This window comes from Hyphopichia burtonii (genome assembly GCF_001661395.1).
Source record: "Hyphopichia burtonii NRRL Y-1933 unplaced genomic scaffold HYPBUscaffold_3, whole genome shotgun sequence".
In the NCBI taxonomy this organism is placed as follows: Eukaryota; Fungi; Ascomycota; class Pichiomycetes; order Serinales; family Debaryomycetaceae; genus Hyphopichia; species Hyphopichia burtonii.
Genome location: NW_017963730.1, coordinates 457511 through 476846, shown reverse-complemented (window position 1 = coordinate 476846; position 19336 = coordinate 457511). Strand labels below are relative to the sequence as shown.

At 34.2% G+C, this 19336-nt stretch overlaps 9 protein-coding genes across 9 annotated transcripts; 6 read left to right on the top strand and 3 right to left on the bottom strand.

Annotated features, from left to right (window-relative positions):
* The first annotated feature begins 103 nt into the window (after window positions 1-103).
* HYPBUDRAFT_152498 (uncharacterized protein) lies at window positions 104-640 on the top strand. Its single transcript, XM_020221049.1, has one exon. The coding sequence runs from the start codon at window positions 141-143 to the stop codon at window positions 603-605; it is 465 nt and encodes a 154-aa protein (XP_020076708.1). The 5' UTR covers window positions 104-140; the 3' UTR covers window positions 606-640.
* A 39-nt stretch (window positions 641-679) lies between these two features.
* Window positions 680-4335, bottom strand: HYPBUDRAFT_152497 (uncharacterized protein). Its single transcript, XM_020221048.1, has one exon. The coding sequence runs from the start codon at window positions 4057-4059 to the stop codon at window positions 727-729; it is 3333 nt and encodes a 1110-aa protein (XP_020076707.1). The 5' UTR covers window positions 4060-4335; the 3' UTR covers window positions 680-726.
* HYPBUDRAFT_197379 (uncharacterized protein) lies at window positions 4152-4890 on the top strand. The gene has a single exon (XM_020222988.1). The coding sequence runs from the start codon at window positions 4244-4246 to the stop codon at window positions 4613-4615; it is 372 nt and encodes a 123-aa protein (XP_020076706.1). The 5' UTR covers window positions 4152-4243; the 3' UTR covers window positions 4616-4890.
* Window positions 4891-5164: 274 nt separating this feature from the next.
* BOI2 (Boi2p) lies at window positions 5165-8401 on the top strand (the record flags this gene model as incomplete). The annotated part of the gene is made up of 4 exons (XM_020218633.1): window positions 5165-6113; window positions 6177-7826; window positions 7875-8195; window positions 8268-8401. 4 exons carry the CDS (start codon window positions 5165-5167, stop codon window positions 8399-8401), a joined length of 3054 nt encoding a protein of 1017 aa, XP_020076705.1.
* A 365-nt stretch (window positions 8402-8766) lies between these two features.
* CDC27 (anaphase promoting complex subunit) lies at window positions 8767-11547 on the top strand. Its single transcript, XM_020222522.1, has one exon. The coding sequence runs from the start codon at window positions 8986-8988 to the stop codon at window positions 11278-11280; it is 2295 nt and encodes a 764-aa protein (XP_020076704.1). The 5' UTR covers window positions 8767-8985; the 3' UTR covers window positions 11281-11547.
* Window positions 11548-12132: 585 nt separating this feature from the next.
* Window positions 12133-14133, top strand: HYPBUDRAFT_107528 (uncharacterized protein; the record flags this gene model as incomplete). Its single annotated transcript, XM_020218558.1, has 1 exon — window positions 12133-14133. The coding sequence occupies one exon, from the start codon at window positions 12133-12135 to the stop codon at window positions 14131-14133; it is 2001 nt and encodes a 666-aa protein (XP_020076703.1).
* A 105-nt stretch (window positions 14134-14238) lies between these two features.
* Window positions 14239-15250, bottom strand: ATP3 (F1F0 ATP synthase subunit gamma). The gene has a single exon (XM_020221047.1). The coding sequence runs from the start codon at window positions 15144-15146 to the stop codon at window positions 14244-14246; it is 903 nt and encodes a 300-aa protein (XP_020076702.1). The 5' UTR covers window positions 15147-15250; the 3' UTR covers window positions 14239-14243.
* Window positions 15251-15482: 232 nt separating this feature from the next.
* On the bottom strand, window positions 15483-16112 carry HYPBUDRAFT_152494 (uncharacterized protein). Its single transcript, XM_020221046.1, has one exon. It carries the CDS (start codon window positions 15910-15912, stop codon window positions 15721-15723), a length of 192 nt encoding a protein of 63 aa, XP_020076701.1. The 5' UTR covers window positions 15913-16112; the 3' UTR covers window positions 15483-15720.
* Window positions 16113-16373: 261 nt separating this feature from the next.
* Window positions 16374-19262, top strand: CWH43 (Cwh43p; the record flags this gene model as incomplete). Its single annotated transcript, XM_020220089.1, has 1 exon — window positions 16374-19262. One exon carries the CDS (start codon window positions 16374-16376, stop codon window positions 19260-19262), a length of 2889 nt encoding a protein of 962 aa, XP_020076700.1.
* Window positions 19263-19336: the final 74 nt, after the last annotated feature.

Genomic DNA, 19336 nt, shown 5'->3' with positions numbered 1-19336 from the left:
CAGTTCCAATTTTTTTTTTTTTTTTTTTTTCATTTTTTTTTTGTTTTTAGTGTAGTTGAAATCCTCAAACTTATCTTTTATAAGTGATAAACCATCTAGAAGTTGAGTTTTCATAAAACTTGGATAATTGATTAACTGAAATGGCATCAGAAGTACCACAGGCCCAGACTGGCTCTCAGTCACACAACACCGCCGAAACTAAATCTGGAATTAAGCCCAGTCTGGCCAATTCCATCGATAATGTTGAAGCTAATACTGGAAGCAGCGTTGGCTCCAATAAGCCAATTTCCAATGTCGAATCAGATGAGGTTATAAAAGACAAGTCCAAGATTGATTTCACTGAGGGTGGTAACTTCAAGTTTTATCCAGATAATCCCGAAAACCATCGTCACAAATACAGATGGGTCAATAAGGAGCCATCCAAGTTCTACGATCCATGTGAAGAAAGTAGACAAGCATCAATGAACTGTGTATTACGAAACCAGCTTGATAAGACCGTCTGTCAAGATTTCTTTGATGCTTATACCGAATGTAAGACTGATTTTTTCAAAAAGAAAAATAAAGATAGACGTCAAGGTAAAGGTGGTTGGGGATTCTGGGATTGATCGTCTGAATCTCATTAACGATTTTACGATTAAGTAAGTTATTCTTGTAAATAGTTTTATGTTGAAAAAAAAAAGCATTTCATTCGTTATATACAATGTAGAAATAGTTATTATAAAGTTGTTATATAAATCCAAAGCTTTGATGGCCGCCGCCAGCAGTTGAGCCATGATTCCCTCTTTTAGGTTTTCCAATCAAGATTTGCATTCTATTATCAATATCTGTTCCAAAGTCATAGCATAAATCATGAAGAGTTACCATTTTCCTTAATGGGTCCTTTGGTCCGCTCCATGAATCCGTATCGAAGTCTTGTTCAAAACCGCTATTATTAGCATCATCCGAATCACTACCATCACTAAGGCTATCAAGGTTAAGCTCGTCCAATAGTTCATCTCTTAGTGAGCCAAACATCATTCTATAATCATCAGCGTAAGCAGCAGCCAAGTCCGATTCTAAATTGGCATTGCCTAATCTGCTACCTCTAACATTTCTGGTCTGGTAGCCAGGAACAGTACTAGTAGATGGAGAAATCATCGGTTCGGAACTTAAAAAATTAGATGATGTTGGATTCGAGGTTTTTGGTTGATTGAATTCAAAAGTAAATTTAATGCTTTTGGTAATCTCATGTAAGGGATTGACAATTTGGATTGACCCAGTTTTTCTATTTAAAGAGCAAAGTAGTTGTATTCGATATGTGGTATCTTTTTCATCCACTAAATTGAGATACTTCTTATATAGTTTATAGTTTTCATGCCAAATATTATCTGAAGGAAGATCTGATAATAAGAAACTAATATAGTCATCAAGAGCTTGAGTTAAATCAATGCTGATCGTAAATAGTAAATAGTTTAATTGGATATTCAAAAGACAGTGATCTTCGCAAGATAAAAAGTTAGAAAGACTTTTCACGACGGTTGAGTTCCATTGATTTTCAAATCTCTCGGTTTGGTCTTTTGAGCACTGTTGATCCATTTCGTCAGATCCAGGTAATTCAGAAGAGTGGAAAGAGGGAAATCTGTCAGTTAGCTTGGTGATGTTTTTAAGAAAGCCTTCAACGACAAAAACCACATCCATTTGATTTCTGTGGGAAAGTTTATTCATAAATTTCAAATCATTCCAGATTTGAGCCAAGTTATAAGATAAAAGGGAAGTGGAGCATTGAATAAATGGATCAAGAAATAACCACTGAGATAATTCAAACTTAACTTTCTCATTCAAAAGTCTTTTAGAGCTTGGCCTATCGGGGTCGTTACGTTTGAAGAATCTCAAATCATTTTTCTTAAAATCAATCATTTCTCCAGTGAAAGGAACCAGAAACGGTTTGCTTTTTTTATTGGTGTTAAGAGATGCCTTGTTCAAGAAAGTGGCAAATCTTAATCTCTTGTGGACGGACGAATTCAAGGGAAGTGAACCAGTTAAAGAGTCACGTTTGATAAACATTCCACAAAGAAAAGTAATCATGTCGAAACCTTTATGCTTGGTATTTGAAAAGAGATTACCACGAAGAGTTCCAGTGTTATAATCCACATGATTGAAATTGATATCAATAGGGAAATCGATATTGTTGACTTTAGTTTCAAATAACGATCCAGGTTTTAAAAATGAGCAAGGAAGAACGTTCAATATTTTGTACTTTACATCAGCAGTTAGAAGTTCACTTGGGACGGTTTCACCTTTAAAATAATGGTTTCTACCGATTTTTTGATTTTTTGATTTGAACCTGTTTGAATCAGATACAGGATTAGATGAAGAATTGAAGGAGTCATAGAATTGGGTATCGTGAGAATTGAAATGAGTATGGGATTTTGTTGATGGGTTATAATCTGGGTGGATTTGGTTTTCATTTTCAAGTAATGATTTTTCTTCTTTAGAGAACTTCGATTTTAGATGATTCTTTAATGGCATTTCTCTGTCATTTGAAGATATTTTTTGTTTTTTCAATGAACGTAAATCGTCTGAGGATAATTCACGTTTCGGTCTTGTGTGAAGTTTTAATGATTTAGGGGGTGGAGGGGGGAGAGACGATCTTGTTGGGGTTCTCCATAGAGAGCCCGATTTAATATTGGCCATTAAGTTATTCAAGTCGTCTTCCATATTCAGGTCAAATATGATTGAATCATCATTCAATCTTTTCTTATGAGCAAAGGGGCAAATCGAGGAATGGTCTAGATCAAAACGATTTTTATGTATATGCTGATGGTCTTGGAACAAGGGACTAATTTTCAAGCCATAATTTGAGTCTAATAAGTAGCTTTGGGCTTTAATGAATTCGTTAATATAATGATCACAAATTTTTTTATGATTTTTTGGATTTTTCAAATTTGAATCTAGTTCATAATATTCCCAACGATGGTCGTGTTCTTTATGACAGGAGGCATATTGAGCGAAAGATCTAGTATATCTAGTTATTGGGAAAAAGTGATTGACTGGCAATTGATTAAGTATTGATTGGTTAATGCAATTAATATCTTCAAAAGAGTAGTTAATATTTTGAGAACCATCATTAAAGGAATTACCAAAGGGATCAAAATGCATGCGAGCATTTGGCTTCAAGTTTTTCGGTTTTTCATAATTTGTCGAAGATCTTGCTGGAGGATTCGAGCGACGGATTGCATTTTGTCTAGTTAAGGACACTGGTGATAATTGATTCGGATCCGAAGAGTTTATGAGGGTATTTTCATTAGTGTAGTTTTGACGTGCAGACAGTAGTAGTAATCTCTCAGTTGCTTGACGTTCTTGGTTTCTTAAAGTGTCATGATTTTCCAAATCGTTTCTATAAGTGTTGAACCATCCCATTAGAGTAATTCTTTCGTGGTTATTAATCTCTTGATGAGAATAATCGTTATCGGAATGGGACAGACTTGAAAGATCTGGGGTTTGATTATCGTTTGTATATTCAATATTTTGGCCAAGGTTTTGCTCTGAAAAATCAAAAGTAGATGAAGAAGAAAGCGAAGATGAGGAGGATCTTCTATTTGGAATGGAATTTGCTAATTCATTTGATTGTAAGATTGAATTTGAAAAATCGTCATCTGACTCATCATCTGAATCATCATTACTTATTGGAACTTGATGGTTATCACTTTCATTCAAGTTAGAATCATCAATTTGCATTTCATCTTGTTCTTCACCCAAAGCAATAGACAATCCTAAACCTCTTTGGCGTCTTCTTTGACGTCTACGAGCCAGTTCCGAGGGTCTTCTGAAACGTCTTCTCAAATCAATCGCTTGCGAACGTACTGGTAATGAATGATGATTAACTCTTTGAGGATGGATATCATTATTTAAAAAATACCTCAGAACCATATTTAATCCATGTAACATTGAAGAAGAATCATTAGAATTTGGATGAGGTGGAATCATTCCAACTGAATTAGTGGCACGAGCTCTTGGATGATTTCTGTGAACACGACGATTCAATTCATTTGAATCAGTAGGAGTGGAAGGAGGGGGCATTGGTAACTGTTAATATCTTTATATATCTCTCTTTATATATAGTTTATCTCATTAGGCAGACCAAATATTCTTGGTTACACCAAAAAGATCTAGGTTCACTCACAATGACACGATTCTGATATGCTCAGCAAATAGGATTAGTCTAATAGTAGTATCTTAATGTGCAACTAGGTTGGCATATAGTATGTTGATAATGCAAGCGTATCAGGGGAGACGGGAGTACCAGGAACCTTTGTATAGTGGCTTCTGGTGTATGGGTTTTGTGTGTGATTTGGTGTACGGGTGTATAATTTCTTTTTTGGGTGCGTGTATATGTGCGGCACACGACCCAGATAAGCTGGTTGTTGCACTACCCATCGCCACCTACCTAGGAGGGGGAACAAACACCCGGACACCGGCTCTTCAAACAGCATCCAACAGCACGGTTCAACAGGTTAGGGAAATGACTACAGACGACTGGAGAAAGGACAACTGGAGGAGTTGCAATCTCTGTCATAACCGCATACCGTGCACCAAGGTGTTTCAATCTTGTATTGAGGTTATCATATTCTCATGAGACCGTAATGTCTTTGTTTACTAATAGTCCGCATTTTACGCTACGGACTACGAGGAGGCCCATTTACATGGTCGTAGGCCCATATAGCGTGGTTACATGCTGCTGTTGGTGCTGGTATGGGCAGTAGGTATTGTTTCGGCGGTGGCATCGTAGTTGGGATTGGGGTTGCGTTGTTGATAATTGTCATATTTTCATAATCTTCTTTTCTTTTTCTCGCTTTCACATATTTTTAATTTGTAAAGTTTTTCTGTCTTTTCTTTTTTGATTAACAGCGCTTACTCCATCACTTCTTTAAACTTGGTGTGCTTGTGCTTCTTAAACCATCTAGTGGGCTTCTTTAAACAAAAATCAATACATTAGTCACTCCTTATACCTTGTAACAGCTGATTTATTAGTTCTGTTTTGGTGGTTTTAGCTTTTTTTGTTTTAATATTTATTTGTTTTCTTTGTCTTAATTTAATTCCCTTTGAATCGTATTATAACTGAAGGAGCTAGTTACATTCTAGTACTTCCCCCCTCCTTAAAAAAGTAACTATTGACTACTTTACAATGACGGAAGGTTTGAATGGTGCAAGTTTATACATCTGTATAAAACAATTTAACGCCAGATTAGGTGATGAATTGGATTTAAAAGTTGGTGATAAGGTTGAAGTTTTAGCTGATGATTCAGAATATAACGATGGTTGGTATATGGGTAAGAATTTGATTACCGAACAAGTTGGTCTATATCCAAAATCTTTCACTCAAGTATTAGCTAATTCAGAACCTTCAACTGGTTTATTAAGATCTAGATCTAGAAGGGTTAATTCAGAAAAAAATTTGAATTCAAAATTAAATACAGCTACATCAAAACCACAAGAATCAAATAAATCACCTTTATCTCCTAAAATTAATCAATTAGCAGAAAATTTTGAGAAATTATCAACTTCGAATTCAAGTGTTAATAAAAGAACTTCTTCCGGTCAAGTTCATAAAACAATGGATGATATTGATAAAGCTTTAGAAGAAATGCAAACCGATTCTTTATCACCAAATCAATCAAAATCAACCCCAATTAATCTGTCTCATCAACGTAATCCAAGTGCTCAATCTTTAACTGAAGATTTAAATCCTTTACATGCTAATGATTGGACACCTCAACAAGTAAGTTCCTATTTTGCTATTGTTTTAGGTTTTGATTTAGATGTTGCTGGTAAATTTTCTCGTCATAAAATAACTGGTGAAATTTTATTTCAATTAGATTTAACTCATTTAAAAGAGTTGGATATTGATTCTTTTGGTACTAGGTTTGAAGTTTATAAAGAAATTGAAAATTTAAAACAAATTAGTTCAAGACTGAAAAAATTTAATAAACCAGTTGATGAACTGTCAGAAATTTCAGAAGATGATCCTTCTAATGTTAATGATTCTAAAAATTTTAATAATTCATCTAATTCTCCTTATAATAATACTTTTAATAATGTTTCCTTCCCCCATAATAATTCTGATGATGATCAACGTTTTAATTCTTCCAATAATAATTCTTTTTCCCGTTTCAATTCTTCAATAAATTCATCATCAGTTTCTCGTCTGGCTCTGCGTTCTCAACTGCAACTGCAATTACTTCCTTCTGTTTCAATTGATACCGCTACCCCAAAACCTTTAAGAACAAATAGTTCTATAAGACGTCATCAACGTAAAAGATCTCAATCTATGGAAAATATTCCTTTGGCTTCTGGTTTATCTACTCCAAAACAATCAAATGAATTAACCTTTATGTCTCCTCGTAAAGCTCCTGAACCTCCTGCTCAAAGTCCTTTAAATCGTAGTTTTAAATTTGGTGATGGTAATAAAGATAGTCATGATAGTCCTTCAAGTTCTTCTAATGCTTTATATATGACAAGAACTAACGCTTCAAATGCTGGCTTAGGTATTTCAAATGTTAATAATGGTGGATTAAGTAGACCGGCTTCTTCTGTTTATGAAACTTCAGTTATAAGTGATGCAACTTCTCAAAATAAATCACGTAATATCAATCGTGATTCTCATCGCAGAAATTCATCAGTTATTTCTTCCAATAATCATAGGCGTCATTCGTCCTTATTTTCCTTTTTATCGGGTAATAATGATGATAAAGATAAAGAAGTTCAACAAAGTAAATATCAAAGTCAAAATATTCATCACGATGATGATTTAAAATCCCCAGCTAAAGTTAAACGTCAATCCAAATTTATTCCAAAACAACCAAATGATTTAACTGGATTTGGTGATCCTGATGATTCAGATGCTGAACCTGAATATGTTGATATTGATAATACTCAATTCTCTCCTCGTAAATCTAAATCAGTTCGTGGAGAAATTTCAAATAATAAACGGGATTCTTCTAAAAATTTAAAGGATGAAAAAAGATCTGCCTCAGATTCAACTGCTTTAACTAATAATAATAATAATACGGCTGCTCCAAATTCAAATGCTCCAGTGGCTACTCGTCTTAAAAATTTAAGAACTGCTTCAACTCAAAATTTCCGTAATTTAACTGGTCTGAAAAAACTGAAAACTTCCGCTTTCCAAGAAGGTATCAGAGAAGTTTCTCCTGATGATGCAATTAAATCAGCTAATTTTAGCGGTTGGATGTCTAAGAAATCTGGTAGCACATTAGGTTGGAGATCACGTTATTTTACTTTGCATGGTACAAGATTATCATATTTTGCATCATTAAAAGATAAAAAGGAAAAAGGTTTAATTGATATAACGGCTCATAAAGTTATACCGGTTAATACTGAAAGTGAAGCTATTACAAGTTCTAACGATAAATATGTTGCATTATATGCTGCATCAACTGGATTTGGGCGTTACTGTTTCAAATTAGTACCACCAGCTCCTGGTTTCAAAAAAGGTTTGACTTTTACTCAACCAAAAACTCATTTTTTTGCAGTTGAAAGTTATGAAGAAATGAGAGGTTGGATTAAAGCCTTGATGACTGCTACTATTGATATTGATGATTCGGTTCCGGTTGTTTCAAGTTGTTCAACCCCAACTGTTAGTTTACTGAAAGCTCAAGAATTATTAGCTAAAGCCAGGGAAGAAACCAAATTAAAAGATGAAGAATTAAGAGCCAAAGGTTTTATACGTGATGGGTTTGATGATGATTATTCTGGTGTAATTGATTCCAGTGGTAATTATAATAATTTTTTCGGTAATTCAACCGTTGATAATCAAAATACATCTAACGGTAATACCTCAACTAACAATAATAACGAAAGTCTCGTTACTTCTGAAGAAAACTCTCCAATAGTTGATTCTCTTGATGAAACTACCATGTCATCGGTTCAACGTCAAAGTACTGATAAACAACCTAAATTGAGTATTGATACTAGTGTTAAAGGTTATAAAAGTCCATCTACTCCTCAAGTTTCAAATGGTCAAAATAACTCCAATAATAATGGAGCTAGCCATTCGGGATTTGCCTCTCCTTATCTCTTAGCGTCCGGATTGTTGTCTCCTAAACTGGGACATAGCTTTCCACCTTCATCACCAATTGGAACTCCAAATTCAAGAGAAAGAAAACAACCCGATTATTTCAATCAAGCAGAAACTGCCAGTACCACTGCTCAAACCATAAGCAGTGGTAACTCAAATACTGCCAATTCTCAAAATGGACCCTCTTCTTCAGGAACCGATAGTAAGCTGATTTTTTCAAGTAGTAACGGACGTGTTGTCAGTGGTAGTAAAAAAAAGGATAAAATGTTGGCTTACAGCAGTGATGGATCTGGTAATCATACTTTTGTTATTAAATCTAAAAAATAGATATCTTCTTTGAGAATCCCTCTTTATACCTTTCACTTCTTGATATCACACTATTTTATTCTCTATTTACTCAATTCTTTCTTCTGTATTTATCAACTCTTGAATAATTGCTTTTTTTTTCTTACTCCTTACCTTGTTTCCCTTTTCTTTATGTAACATTATGCTTTTTTTATTCTCTTCATGTTTATCTCTGTATATTAAAATGAATGTTCAAGGTACTTATCAATGTAGTTTATCAAATAACTGCAAAAGCTTATACTAATTGAGTTGGTTTCCCCCTGGTGTACGGGCGGTATCTATTGATGTTTACTTATGTTCGTTTGTGGTTATTTTCTAACTATGGAAAAACTTGATGAACTATTCAAAGGATACTTGAATTTAGGCCTAGCTATTTTGATACGAGTTTGCTAGAAAGGTGTTTGCGGGTGACAGTACTGGTTTGGACCTTGCAATCAAGTTTTAGGTGTTTGTTTTTGATTGAAAGCTTAAGCTAAACCCTGGATCATATTATAACATCATCGTGTGTGAGCCGACAGTTTTAACCAACCGAATAATCAATATAAGAGTGTCACAATCATCGTATAATGAGGTCTGATCCGGATCAGGAGTATGTTCAACATCATTTGAAATCAATCATTATCCATTCCTTGGATAATCTCAACTATAAAAATGCAGAATTTGCGTGTGAAAGGTTATTAGCTAGTGGTCCATCCAACCTTGAATCGATTTATCTATATACTCTAACTTTGTTCAGACAAGGAAGGTTTAAGTCGGTGTATAACAAATTGGCAGAAATAATAGAAATCAATGACAATTTAGGGTGTGGGTACATATTTGCCAAACTGTGTTTCCAATTGAAAAAATATAAGGAAGGAATTTATCAATTATTAAAAATAAGTCACTTGTATAATGAATCTGCTATAATCCCATTTATGAATGAAAACAATGACAAGTTCTTCAATTCAAATGATACAAATGTTAATAATAACTTGAAAAATGGCAATCCAGCCTTTTTCACCACGGCTCAAGCGAGATATACTTATCTTTCTCAGCGTTCTATTTATCCAGATCTGTCCTCGATTTACCACTTATTGGGGGATTTATATAAGGCTACTGGCGATATAAAAAGCAGTGCTTTAAACTATTCGTACTGCTTAACCTACAATCAATTTGATTTCGAAGCATTACAAGAAATATGTAAAATGGGTGTTTATGTTAAAGTTAAATCAATTTTCAAGCCCAATTCGATGTTCAAAGATGCTCCTTTATCTACTGTGACTAATCTACCCAATAAAAGTCGGCCTTCATTTTTGGATCCTAATACAACCGATAAATCGATTGATTATTCTAATACAAATCCTAATAACATCAGTAATCCATTTTCAACTACACCGGTTAATAATGGCAATAAACCCATGGCTGTTGATGAACTTGAATTTGTTTCGACTCCTCGAGTTAAAGTAACCCTGGTCCCTGATGCACCAATAAGGAAACCAACAACGGATAATGGTGGTTCAAATAATCGATTTGATTTTCCCAAACCAAGTTTCCCAATGCATTCAAATCCTATCATAACTCCAACTGGTAATGATAATTCAAGGAAAAGCAAACGAGAAAGTACTTATTCCAAAATTACTTCTAGATTAATTTCCCAACCTAATAAATCCAATGATAATAATGCAAATGTTAATGCTCATAATAATTCTAACAATAATGGAGGCGTTGGAGCGGTAACAAATCCGAATAATTTAAATAAAAGACCCGCAGGTATACGAAATGGATTGAAAAGGAATAGCTCGAGTGGTCTTATACCTACATCATCTAACCTCAATGAAGCACACCATAATCATCATAATCAGCTCAGCATAATGACAAATAAAGAAATCATTAATAGTGATGCCTATTTATTGAAGCTTTATAGTATTTTTGCTAAAGGGATTAAAAGTATGTGTAAATACGATTGTTATAAAGCAATTCGTATCTTAGAATCCTTGCCAGATAACGAAAAGGAAACACCATGGGTATTAAGTAAATTGGGTCGATTACATTATGAGATTGTTAACTATAAGCAATCAGAACATTTGTTTGTTAAATTGAGAACACTTGATAGAACAAGATTGGAAGATATGGAGTATTATTCTACATTATTATGGCATCTACATAAAAAAGTTGAACTTACGTATTTAGCCAATGAGTTACATGATTTGGATAAAGATCTGGCAGTTACTTGGTGTGTTATCGGTAATTTATTTTCATTAACAAGAGAACCACACGAAGCAATTAAATGTTTCAGTAAATCAATTAAATTAAACGAAAATTTCACCTATGCTTACACTTTAAAGGGACATGAATATCTTGGTAATGATAATTATGAGATGGCATTAGAAAATTTCCGTATTGGATTACTAATTGACCCCCGCCATTATAATGCCTTGTATGGTATTGGGATGGTTTATATTAATTTAGGGGACTACCAGAAGGCAGATTATCATTTCCGTAAAGCTGTTTCAATAAATCCAGTCAACATTACATTGATATGTTGCGTTGGTATGGTATTAGAAAAATTAGGTAAAAAATCCTTAGCTTTAAGACAATATGAATTAGCTAATAAATTGCAACCATTAAACGCATTACCGATCTTCAAAAAAGCCCAATTACTTTTTTCGATGCAACAATTTTCACAAGCTTTAAAATATTTCGAACAAGTTAAGGAATTGGCTCCAAATGAAGCATCAGTTCATTTCCTTTTAGGTCAACTTTACAATATCCAAGATGATAAATTCCAAGCTATAAGAGAGTTTACCATCGCCTTGAATTTAGACCCAAAGGGTAACTATTTAATTAGAGAAGCCATGGAGTCGTTGAAGCAAAGATCCTAATGATGATTTTAGGGAGGCTGATTACTGGATTTGACGTTTGTTTATATTTTGATTTGGATTATTGTGTACTATTAACGTCGTTTTTCCCTACCTGCATTAGTGTCAAAACACTCCAAAAATCGTGAACTACAGTCAGATCTTTTTCCCTTTTCTACACTTGCCCGATTGATCCTGGTTATGATCTAGCAAGTGGATAAAAATGAAAGATGAATATTGTTGTAGTTGAAAACGAAAAATAAAGAATAACTGAGTCCAATATACGATCATATATCAACTTCCTGCTTTTGTAGATGTGGATTCTGACTCTACAATAACATCAACTAGCCCTGCATAGTCGATGAAGTGTTCTAAAGATAACCTTAATGCTCATCCTAGCTGCCACCTAAGCCAATCACAAGCCAATGGAATTGTGATAGACATCGTGTTTTGGGCAGAAATTCCCGGTAACTCTGTAGTTCAACCCAAAGCCCTTGGTTCTAGGAAAGCCACTGACCTATATTTAGGACAATTGAAGTCTTTGTTGATGTAGCGAAAAACAAGTTCACCAACTATCGATCAAACTGTTAACAAAACCAACATGAATTTATATAAAAAAAAAACAACAACGATCGCAATGAGAAAAAAAAAAAAAATCAAAAACAGCTAAAGGTGAAAAATAACCAAACCTAAAGTCTGTTCTGAGGAAAATTGACAACTTAGCATTAAAATTATAAATATCTTGAGTTAAAGACTATAGATTCATAGCTAGGGAGAGATTTTGATTAGGTTTCGTGAACCAGGGTATTGCTTAAACAATTGGCACCAGAATAAACCAGAAATAAGATGAAGACTAGGTCTATATTGCAAATATGGATGCTAATACTTGTCCAGCTACAAGTGATAATAGCGTTTGATTTTCAACGATCTCCGAATTATTATAAGAAGGGGGATAAAGTCGACTTACTAGTTAATAAGGTTGAATCGGATCATACGCAATTACCTTATCCATATTATAATTTACCATTTGTTTGTCCAAAGGGCCGTGGAAGTAGTGCTAAAGCAAAGTCACTTTCATTAGGACAGATTTTGAGTGGGGACAGAATCTGGGAAAGTGACTATAAGTTGGAATTTGGTATTGATCAACCATGCTTGAGGTTATGTAACTTAGTTGCGAAAGAGACCGGTATAGGAAAGGCTGAATCATTGATAAAAGATGGTTATGTTGTTCACTGGTTATTGGATGGATTGCCAGGGGCCACCACATTTGTGAGTAGTAATAAGAATAACAAGTACTACGCTGCTGGATTCCCATTAGGTTTTGTTGAAGATGGAGTGAGTTACATTTATAATCATGTTATGTTGGTTATTAGATATCATTCAGATCGTAAAAATAAGAACAAAAATACTATAGTCGGATTTGAAGTTTATCCTAAAAGTGTTAGTAATGAACAATGTCCTGGATCATCTAAAGATTATAAAAACTTTGCTTTGAATTTGAAGAAGAATGAAAAGGGGGAAGTTTTCTCTCAAAGTACTATTATTCCATATACTTATTCAGTCTATTGGCGTGAAGATAATTCAATTGATTATGATTCTAGATGGGATTTATATTATGAAAATGAAACAACTACAAATCATAAAATCCACTGGATTTCATTTATTAACTCAATTATCTTACTTTCACTTGGATCATTAATTGCTGGTATTGTATTATTAAGAGTTTTAAAATCAGATATTGAAGTAAACTCAGTTTCCTCTCCTTTACCAACTACAAATAATGAAAATGAAAAATTATCAAACTCTTGGAAGAATTTAATTGACGAAGTATTTCAAAAACCAGTCTTCGCTTTACCGCTTACTATTTTAGTGTCAAGCGGTGTTCAAATTATTGTGGCTACGCTTGGAGTTATCGTTATTTTAGTACTCAATTCTAATTTAATAATTGGTAAATCAACATCATCAACAGCATTTTTCAATAATCATCAAGGGGCCTTTTTTTCAATTTCATTATTTTTCTTTATAACCCTGGGATTTGTTTCTTCTTATACTGGTATTATACTTCACAAAATTTTTAATAACAACCATATTAACGTTTCCTATACGCAAAAGACATGTTTAATTTATTCAATTTTTTTCAGTGGATTTTTACCAACCTTAATACTTACAGTTGTTTTGATACTAAATTTCTTTGTATGGGCAGAAGCATCATCTTATGCTCTACCATTTGGTACCATATTGGTTTTAATTCTATTAGTATTAGTTGTGGAAATACCATTGGGGATAATTGGGGGTTATTATGGGAATTTAAAGAAATTTGATAACCGTTCATTAATCGGAAGTTATACTGGATATTCTAAAAATGAAACCAAGGATAAGAATAAGAATTTTACTCCAACATCATCGAAAAAGAAGGTATCCTGGTTATTAAATCCCGTGACCAGTATATTAATTTTTGGAACTGTACCGTTTGGTATTGTTTATGTTGAATTATTATTTATATTCAATTCGGTTTGGTTAGAAAAGACTACTTTTTACTATATGTATGGATTTTTATTGATAACCAGTTTAATACTTATAATCATAATTGCCGAATCATCAATTATTGCAACTTATATTTCATTAGCAGTTTATAATAATCCAAATTGGCAATGGTTATGTTTTAGAGTTGGATCTAGTATCGGGTGGTTTATTTATGGATATTCAGTTTATTATTTTACATTATATTTACATATCCATGATTTTGTTAGTGTATTATTTTATTTTGCTTACATGGCATTAGTTTGTGTTGTTATTGGAATTGGATGTGGATCAGTTGGAGTATTAACTGGGTTATTATTTATTAAAAAAATTTATAGCGCCATCAAATTAGATTAATTTTACAGTTTACAACATTAAAGATGAATTTTTATTTATTGTAGACAGAATATATCATGAAACATGTAATTGAAGAATGGAAAGATTTTTATTTATAACGTTAAAGGGCTCTAACCTAAAGAGGAAGCACCGGTAATGATATCAACCAATTCATTGGTAATAACAGCTTGTCTAGTTCTGTTATACAAGATAGAGTAAGAGTTAATCATATCACCAGCATTCTTAGAAGCGTTATCCATAGCATTTCTTCTGGCAGAGATTTCAGAAGCATAAGCTTCAGCTTGAGCGGTTAATAAAGAGTTAGCTAAGGATAAATCACTCAAGGTTTCACCGATATCTTCACCTTCTAATTCGTATTTAGATAAACCAGGAGCTTTTTCAATGGCATCATTAGCGAAAACGGCAAATTTGGAAGGTTCAAAAGAAACACCAGAAACGAATTTATTGTATAAAATTTCGATATTTTCGTATTGGCCCAATTTTTTAATTTCATCAGCAATTAAAGCAACTTCATGGAAAGTTGGAGCTTCTTTACCAACCCCGTTGAAAGCCAATTTCATGGAATCGGCGTGAGTTCTTTGTAATTGGGTTCTGACTTTATCACCAATGGTAACAATATCAGCAGAACCGTTTAATTCTTCAAATCTTTTTCTAGCAGCTTTGGAAATTTGAGTATGAATGGAACCACATAAACCTTTATCAGAAGAAACAACAACTAATAAAGTTTTTTCATCTTCGGCTTTCTCTGGTTGAGCATTTTCCATAAATTCAGCATCAGTTTTATTGAAAACTCTTGAAGCAGTCATGGCTCTTTGAGCTTTGTTCAATCTGGTCGAAGCAACAATCTTCATGGTGTTGGTGATTTTTTCAATGTTCTTAATTGACTTAAGACGCATTTCAATTTCACGTAAAGTAGCATAATTTCTATATCTGTTAGTATTCAATTCAATTGATATTTTGAATGATAAATTTTTCACTGCTCCTTCCACAATTCTCCATTCACCATTCGCCATTCACCGTTCACTCAATTACATACCTTGCACCGGCAGTACGGGCAACTTGGGTGGCACCTAAACGAAACATCTTACTTAATAATCTGTTTGATCAAAGATGAAAAGTATCTTCTTCTTCCAACACCAATTTTTTTCTAACTTTTTTTTCCTAACAAAAAATCGAAATCCTCTCGGATTCCGATTTTGCTAACAAAAAAAATGGAAGCGCACTAAAAGTTGGCAACTTTTCATTGGTTCTTTGGCTTTTGGGTGCTGGCACTACTTTCCGGCTTACTAGAACACTAACTACAGAGGCAAGCTAACGAATAAATAGATTAATAGATAAATATAGATGTTGTATGGACATAATGGACGTAGTGGCAATGTGTATGGTTGATTATGGTTGTGATTGATTTTGCTTATGATTGATAATGATTGATAATGATTGATTATGATTGATAATGATTGATTATGATTGATAATGATTGATTATGATTGATAATGATTGATTATGATTATGATTGGTTATGATTATGATTGGTTATAATTGGTTATGATATGATTGATATGATTGATGGCTGTATGTATCAATGGATTACTTGGAAGGATCGTTCTTTTGGTAGCCCAAGTACCCTTCTAATGGATAACTTTCAAGCATCTTCATGTATTTCAACACTAACGGTCTGCAGTTCTTTTGGGCATCTTGTTCGTGGTACTGCTTACATTTTCTTAATGCTTCGTGGGTCACCTTCAACGATTGGTTTCTAATCCATTGTTCTCTCAACATCGACTTTCTGGCTGAACTAACTTCAGCATAGTTTTCGTAGTCGATATCATCGAATGATGTCAATTCCGGTCTCTTGTGGTTTTGGTACTCGCTTAATGCTAAACTGGTTAATGCTGCGGCTGGTTAGTATTCTCCTGTCTTGGCTTCTCCCCAAGGTACATACCCATCTTGTTCCCTCTACTTCTTAGTTATCCTTCACTTGTTTTTCATTATAATTTGATCAATTTTAACTGGCTCTTCGTTGAGAATATGGCTTTTTTTCCTGGGAAACGCGCACGACCGGGTGCCCGGGCAATATCCGGTTGTTGTCATGTGACCGGTCCACCCTCGGAGTTTCTTTTTTTTTCTAACTTCGTGTAAAAAACCCCAAGTCAAATGAAAAATTCAACGAAAGGCCAACTTTACCTGAGTAAGCTAAAGTTGTACTGGGCCGAATTGATAATCGATCGCTAGTGGAAGGCATGACTAAGGAGAAAAAAGAATTGCAGCCGGGAAAGGCCGGTTTGAAGACCCCAATTCTTTCGTTCAATGCAAGTTATATCGCTTATGCCCATACTATCTTTGCTTATAGTGCATTTTTTGCAGCTTTAATTGTTGGTTGTTACTTACATTATGAAAAGATTGTGGAAAATGCTAGCTGGGGTTATCCTGATGAATGGTTTCCTAGTGTTTCTGCCACTATTGGGGACAGGTATCCTGAAAGATCAGTTTTCCAAATTTTAATTGCGTTAACGGCAGGTCCAAGATTCTTGCTATTAGCTTTTAATTTTATTAAGTTGTATAAGTCGAATTCTTCGTTACCTTATATCGGGATTTTCTCCGGTTTCATAAGAACTATTACTTGCGGGGGGTGGGTTTATATCACCTCCACCGATGATCATGATTGGCATGATATTTTCATGATTAGTTATATTGTATTAACCATTCCGTGGACGATTATTATAAGTAAGTTGTCTCCTCCAGGGTCTTTGGTTAGAAGAGGTAGGTATTTAACTGCTTCAACGTTTTTCCTTACTTTAATTCCATTGATTTATTGGTTTATTCAACATAAAGTTCATGATCGTGCCGGAGCTTATTCTGTTTATGCTTATTTTGAATGGTCTTTGATCATTCTAGATGTTGCCTTTGATACTTGGTCAATTGTGGATTTCAAAGACTTGGAAATTCAAATCTTTGGTGATGGGTTCACTTTAGCAAATAAAGCAAAACCCCCCACTGAAAAAACTAATGACTTGGATGAATATTCTACTTTTGAATTCATCGTCAATACCATCAATTCTTTCTTTCTCTGGACTGTTATCACCTCTCTTTTATTATGTGTGTGGTATTTCCCATTATGGCATATGGGGCTTTCAGGTTATGAAGCAACGATTCTGATTTTCGTTATTGCTCCTTTTATTTTAATTATTCCCTTTATTAGAAATTTTTTTTCAAGATTTCAATTCTTAGCTAGATCTTTGACCATTTTATTGGGTCTTGGTTCATATAAAGTTGAAGATCCAGAATCAAGATTATTAATTATTACCGCCGGTACTGGTTTTGGAATTATTGCTTTAATTACTGAAATCTGGACCTTGTCCAATCAACCAAAGAAGTTGAACGCTTTTGCAGTTTCTTTTCTCTTGGGTTTATTGGCTTCCTCAATCATCAAGTATTCAAGTTATTCAAATAATCCTTTTTGGCCAGTCATGCATAAAGAAAATGGTGGGTTGAACGAAATCGGAATCTTCTTGGGTTTGTTCGCTGCTTTTTTCACTCCTTCTTTAAATTCAACGACTTTTAAGCTTTCAACTGAAAGATCGGGTGGTTCCATCTTTTTATCCGCCTTGGGCTTTGGTGCTTATCTTTTCTCAATCCAATTCCTTATAAGTGACTCTTCAACCTTGATATTTTGGGCTTGGGATGGTTATCCAGTTACTGGTCCAACCCCAATCACTGGAGCTCTTATCAATTTCTTCGCTATAGGTTTAGGTATTACTCTTTCAGTAAAGGTTCATTCTAATGCTTTCCTGGGTCCAACCTATAACTTACTTGCTGGTGCAGCAAGTGCCTACATTCTTTACTCTTATAAAGGTTGGTTAGGTTATGCTGGCTCTACTGTTTACAGTTTTTACTTATCCACTTTGGCTCCTTTAATTTGGCAATCAACTGTTGGTTATAATCCCTCCCTCCTCTTCACCTTAGCCTTCTTTTATTCAATTGTTTTTTCTCTAGCTAGTGTTTGGATCGTAGCTTATGCTTTCGTTCCTGGTGGCCCATTATTAAGAGAAAGAACTGACCTTGTTTTGGGTAGTTCCTTTGTTGGTATTTTAGCGGGTATCTTAAATTATAATTTAAGAAACCGCAGTTCTCATATCACACGTATCAATACCATTGGTAAAAAATTGTTTAAACAAACTTTTGCAATTCTTACCGTTTTCCTTGCCTTCTCTATCGCTGTTTTTTTCAAAAGATATCCTACTAAACCATATCAACCATACAATTCATCATCTCAATCATTCACTGCTGGTATTTGGTGTGTTCATTTTGGCTTGGATAATGATATGTGGTCAAGTGAACATAGAATGAAAGATTTGATCAAAGAAGCTGAAGTCGATATTATTGGTTTACTCGAAAGTGATACTCAAAGATTAATTGGGGGTAATCGTGATTTTACTCAAACTATTGCCGAAGAATTAGGTATGTATGCAGATTATGGTCCAGGCCCAAATCAACATACTTGGGGTGCAGCATTACTTTCTAAGTTCCCAATTGTTAGCTCAAGTCATCATTTGTTACCTTCTCCAGTTGGTGAATTGGCACCCGCTATCCATGCTACTTTGGATATCTATGGTGAATTGGTTGATGTTGTTGTTTTCCATTCTGGTCAAGAAGAAGACGAAGAAGATCGTAGATTACAAAGTTTAGAACTTCAAAGAATCATGGGTGAATCAGAAAGACCTTTAGTTCTTTTAAGTTACTTGGTGACAAATCCTTATGAAGGTAATTATAACACCTATGTAAGTGATAAATCAAGAATGCGTGATATCGATAGCAATGATTGGGATAGATGGTGTGAATATATCCTCTTCAGAGACTTGAAAAAAGTTGCTTATGCCAGAATTTCAAGATCTACAATTACTGATACCGAATTACAAATTGCTAAATTTAAACTCTTAGAAGAATACCAAATTGAAGAGGGTAATGACTTCATCTATGGTAATCACTATATAGATGAAGACGAGGTTGATGAAAGCTTGAGAATGCCTCAATTGTTTAGAGGTGACGGTGTAAGAGGCCATAGATACCATGTTTTCGATGAACCTCGTTATTTTGCTGAAAGACCTTCGCAAGTCCGTAATGACGATTAATGATAATTCTTTAGATTGAGTTCTTTTCCTTAGAAAATTAATAGAACATCACTTTGTTCTGGTTTATAATACTT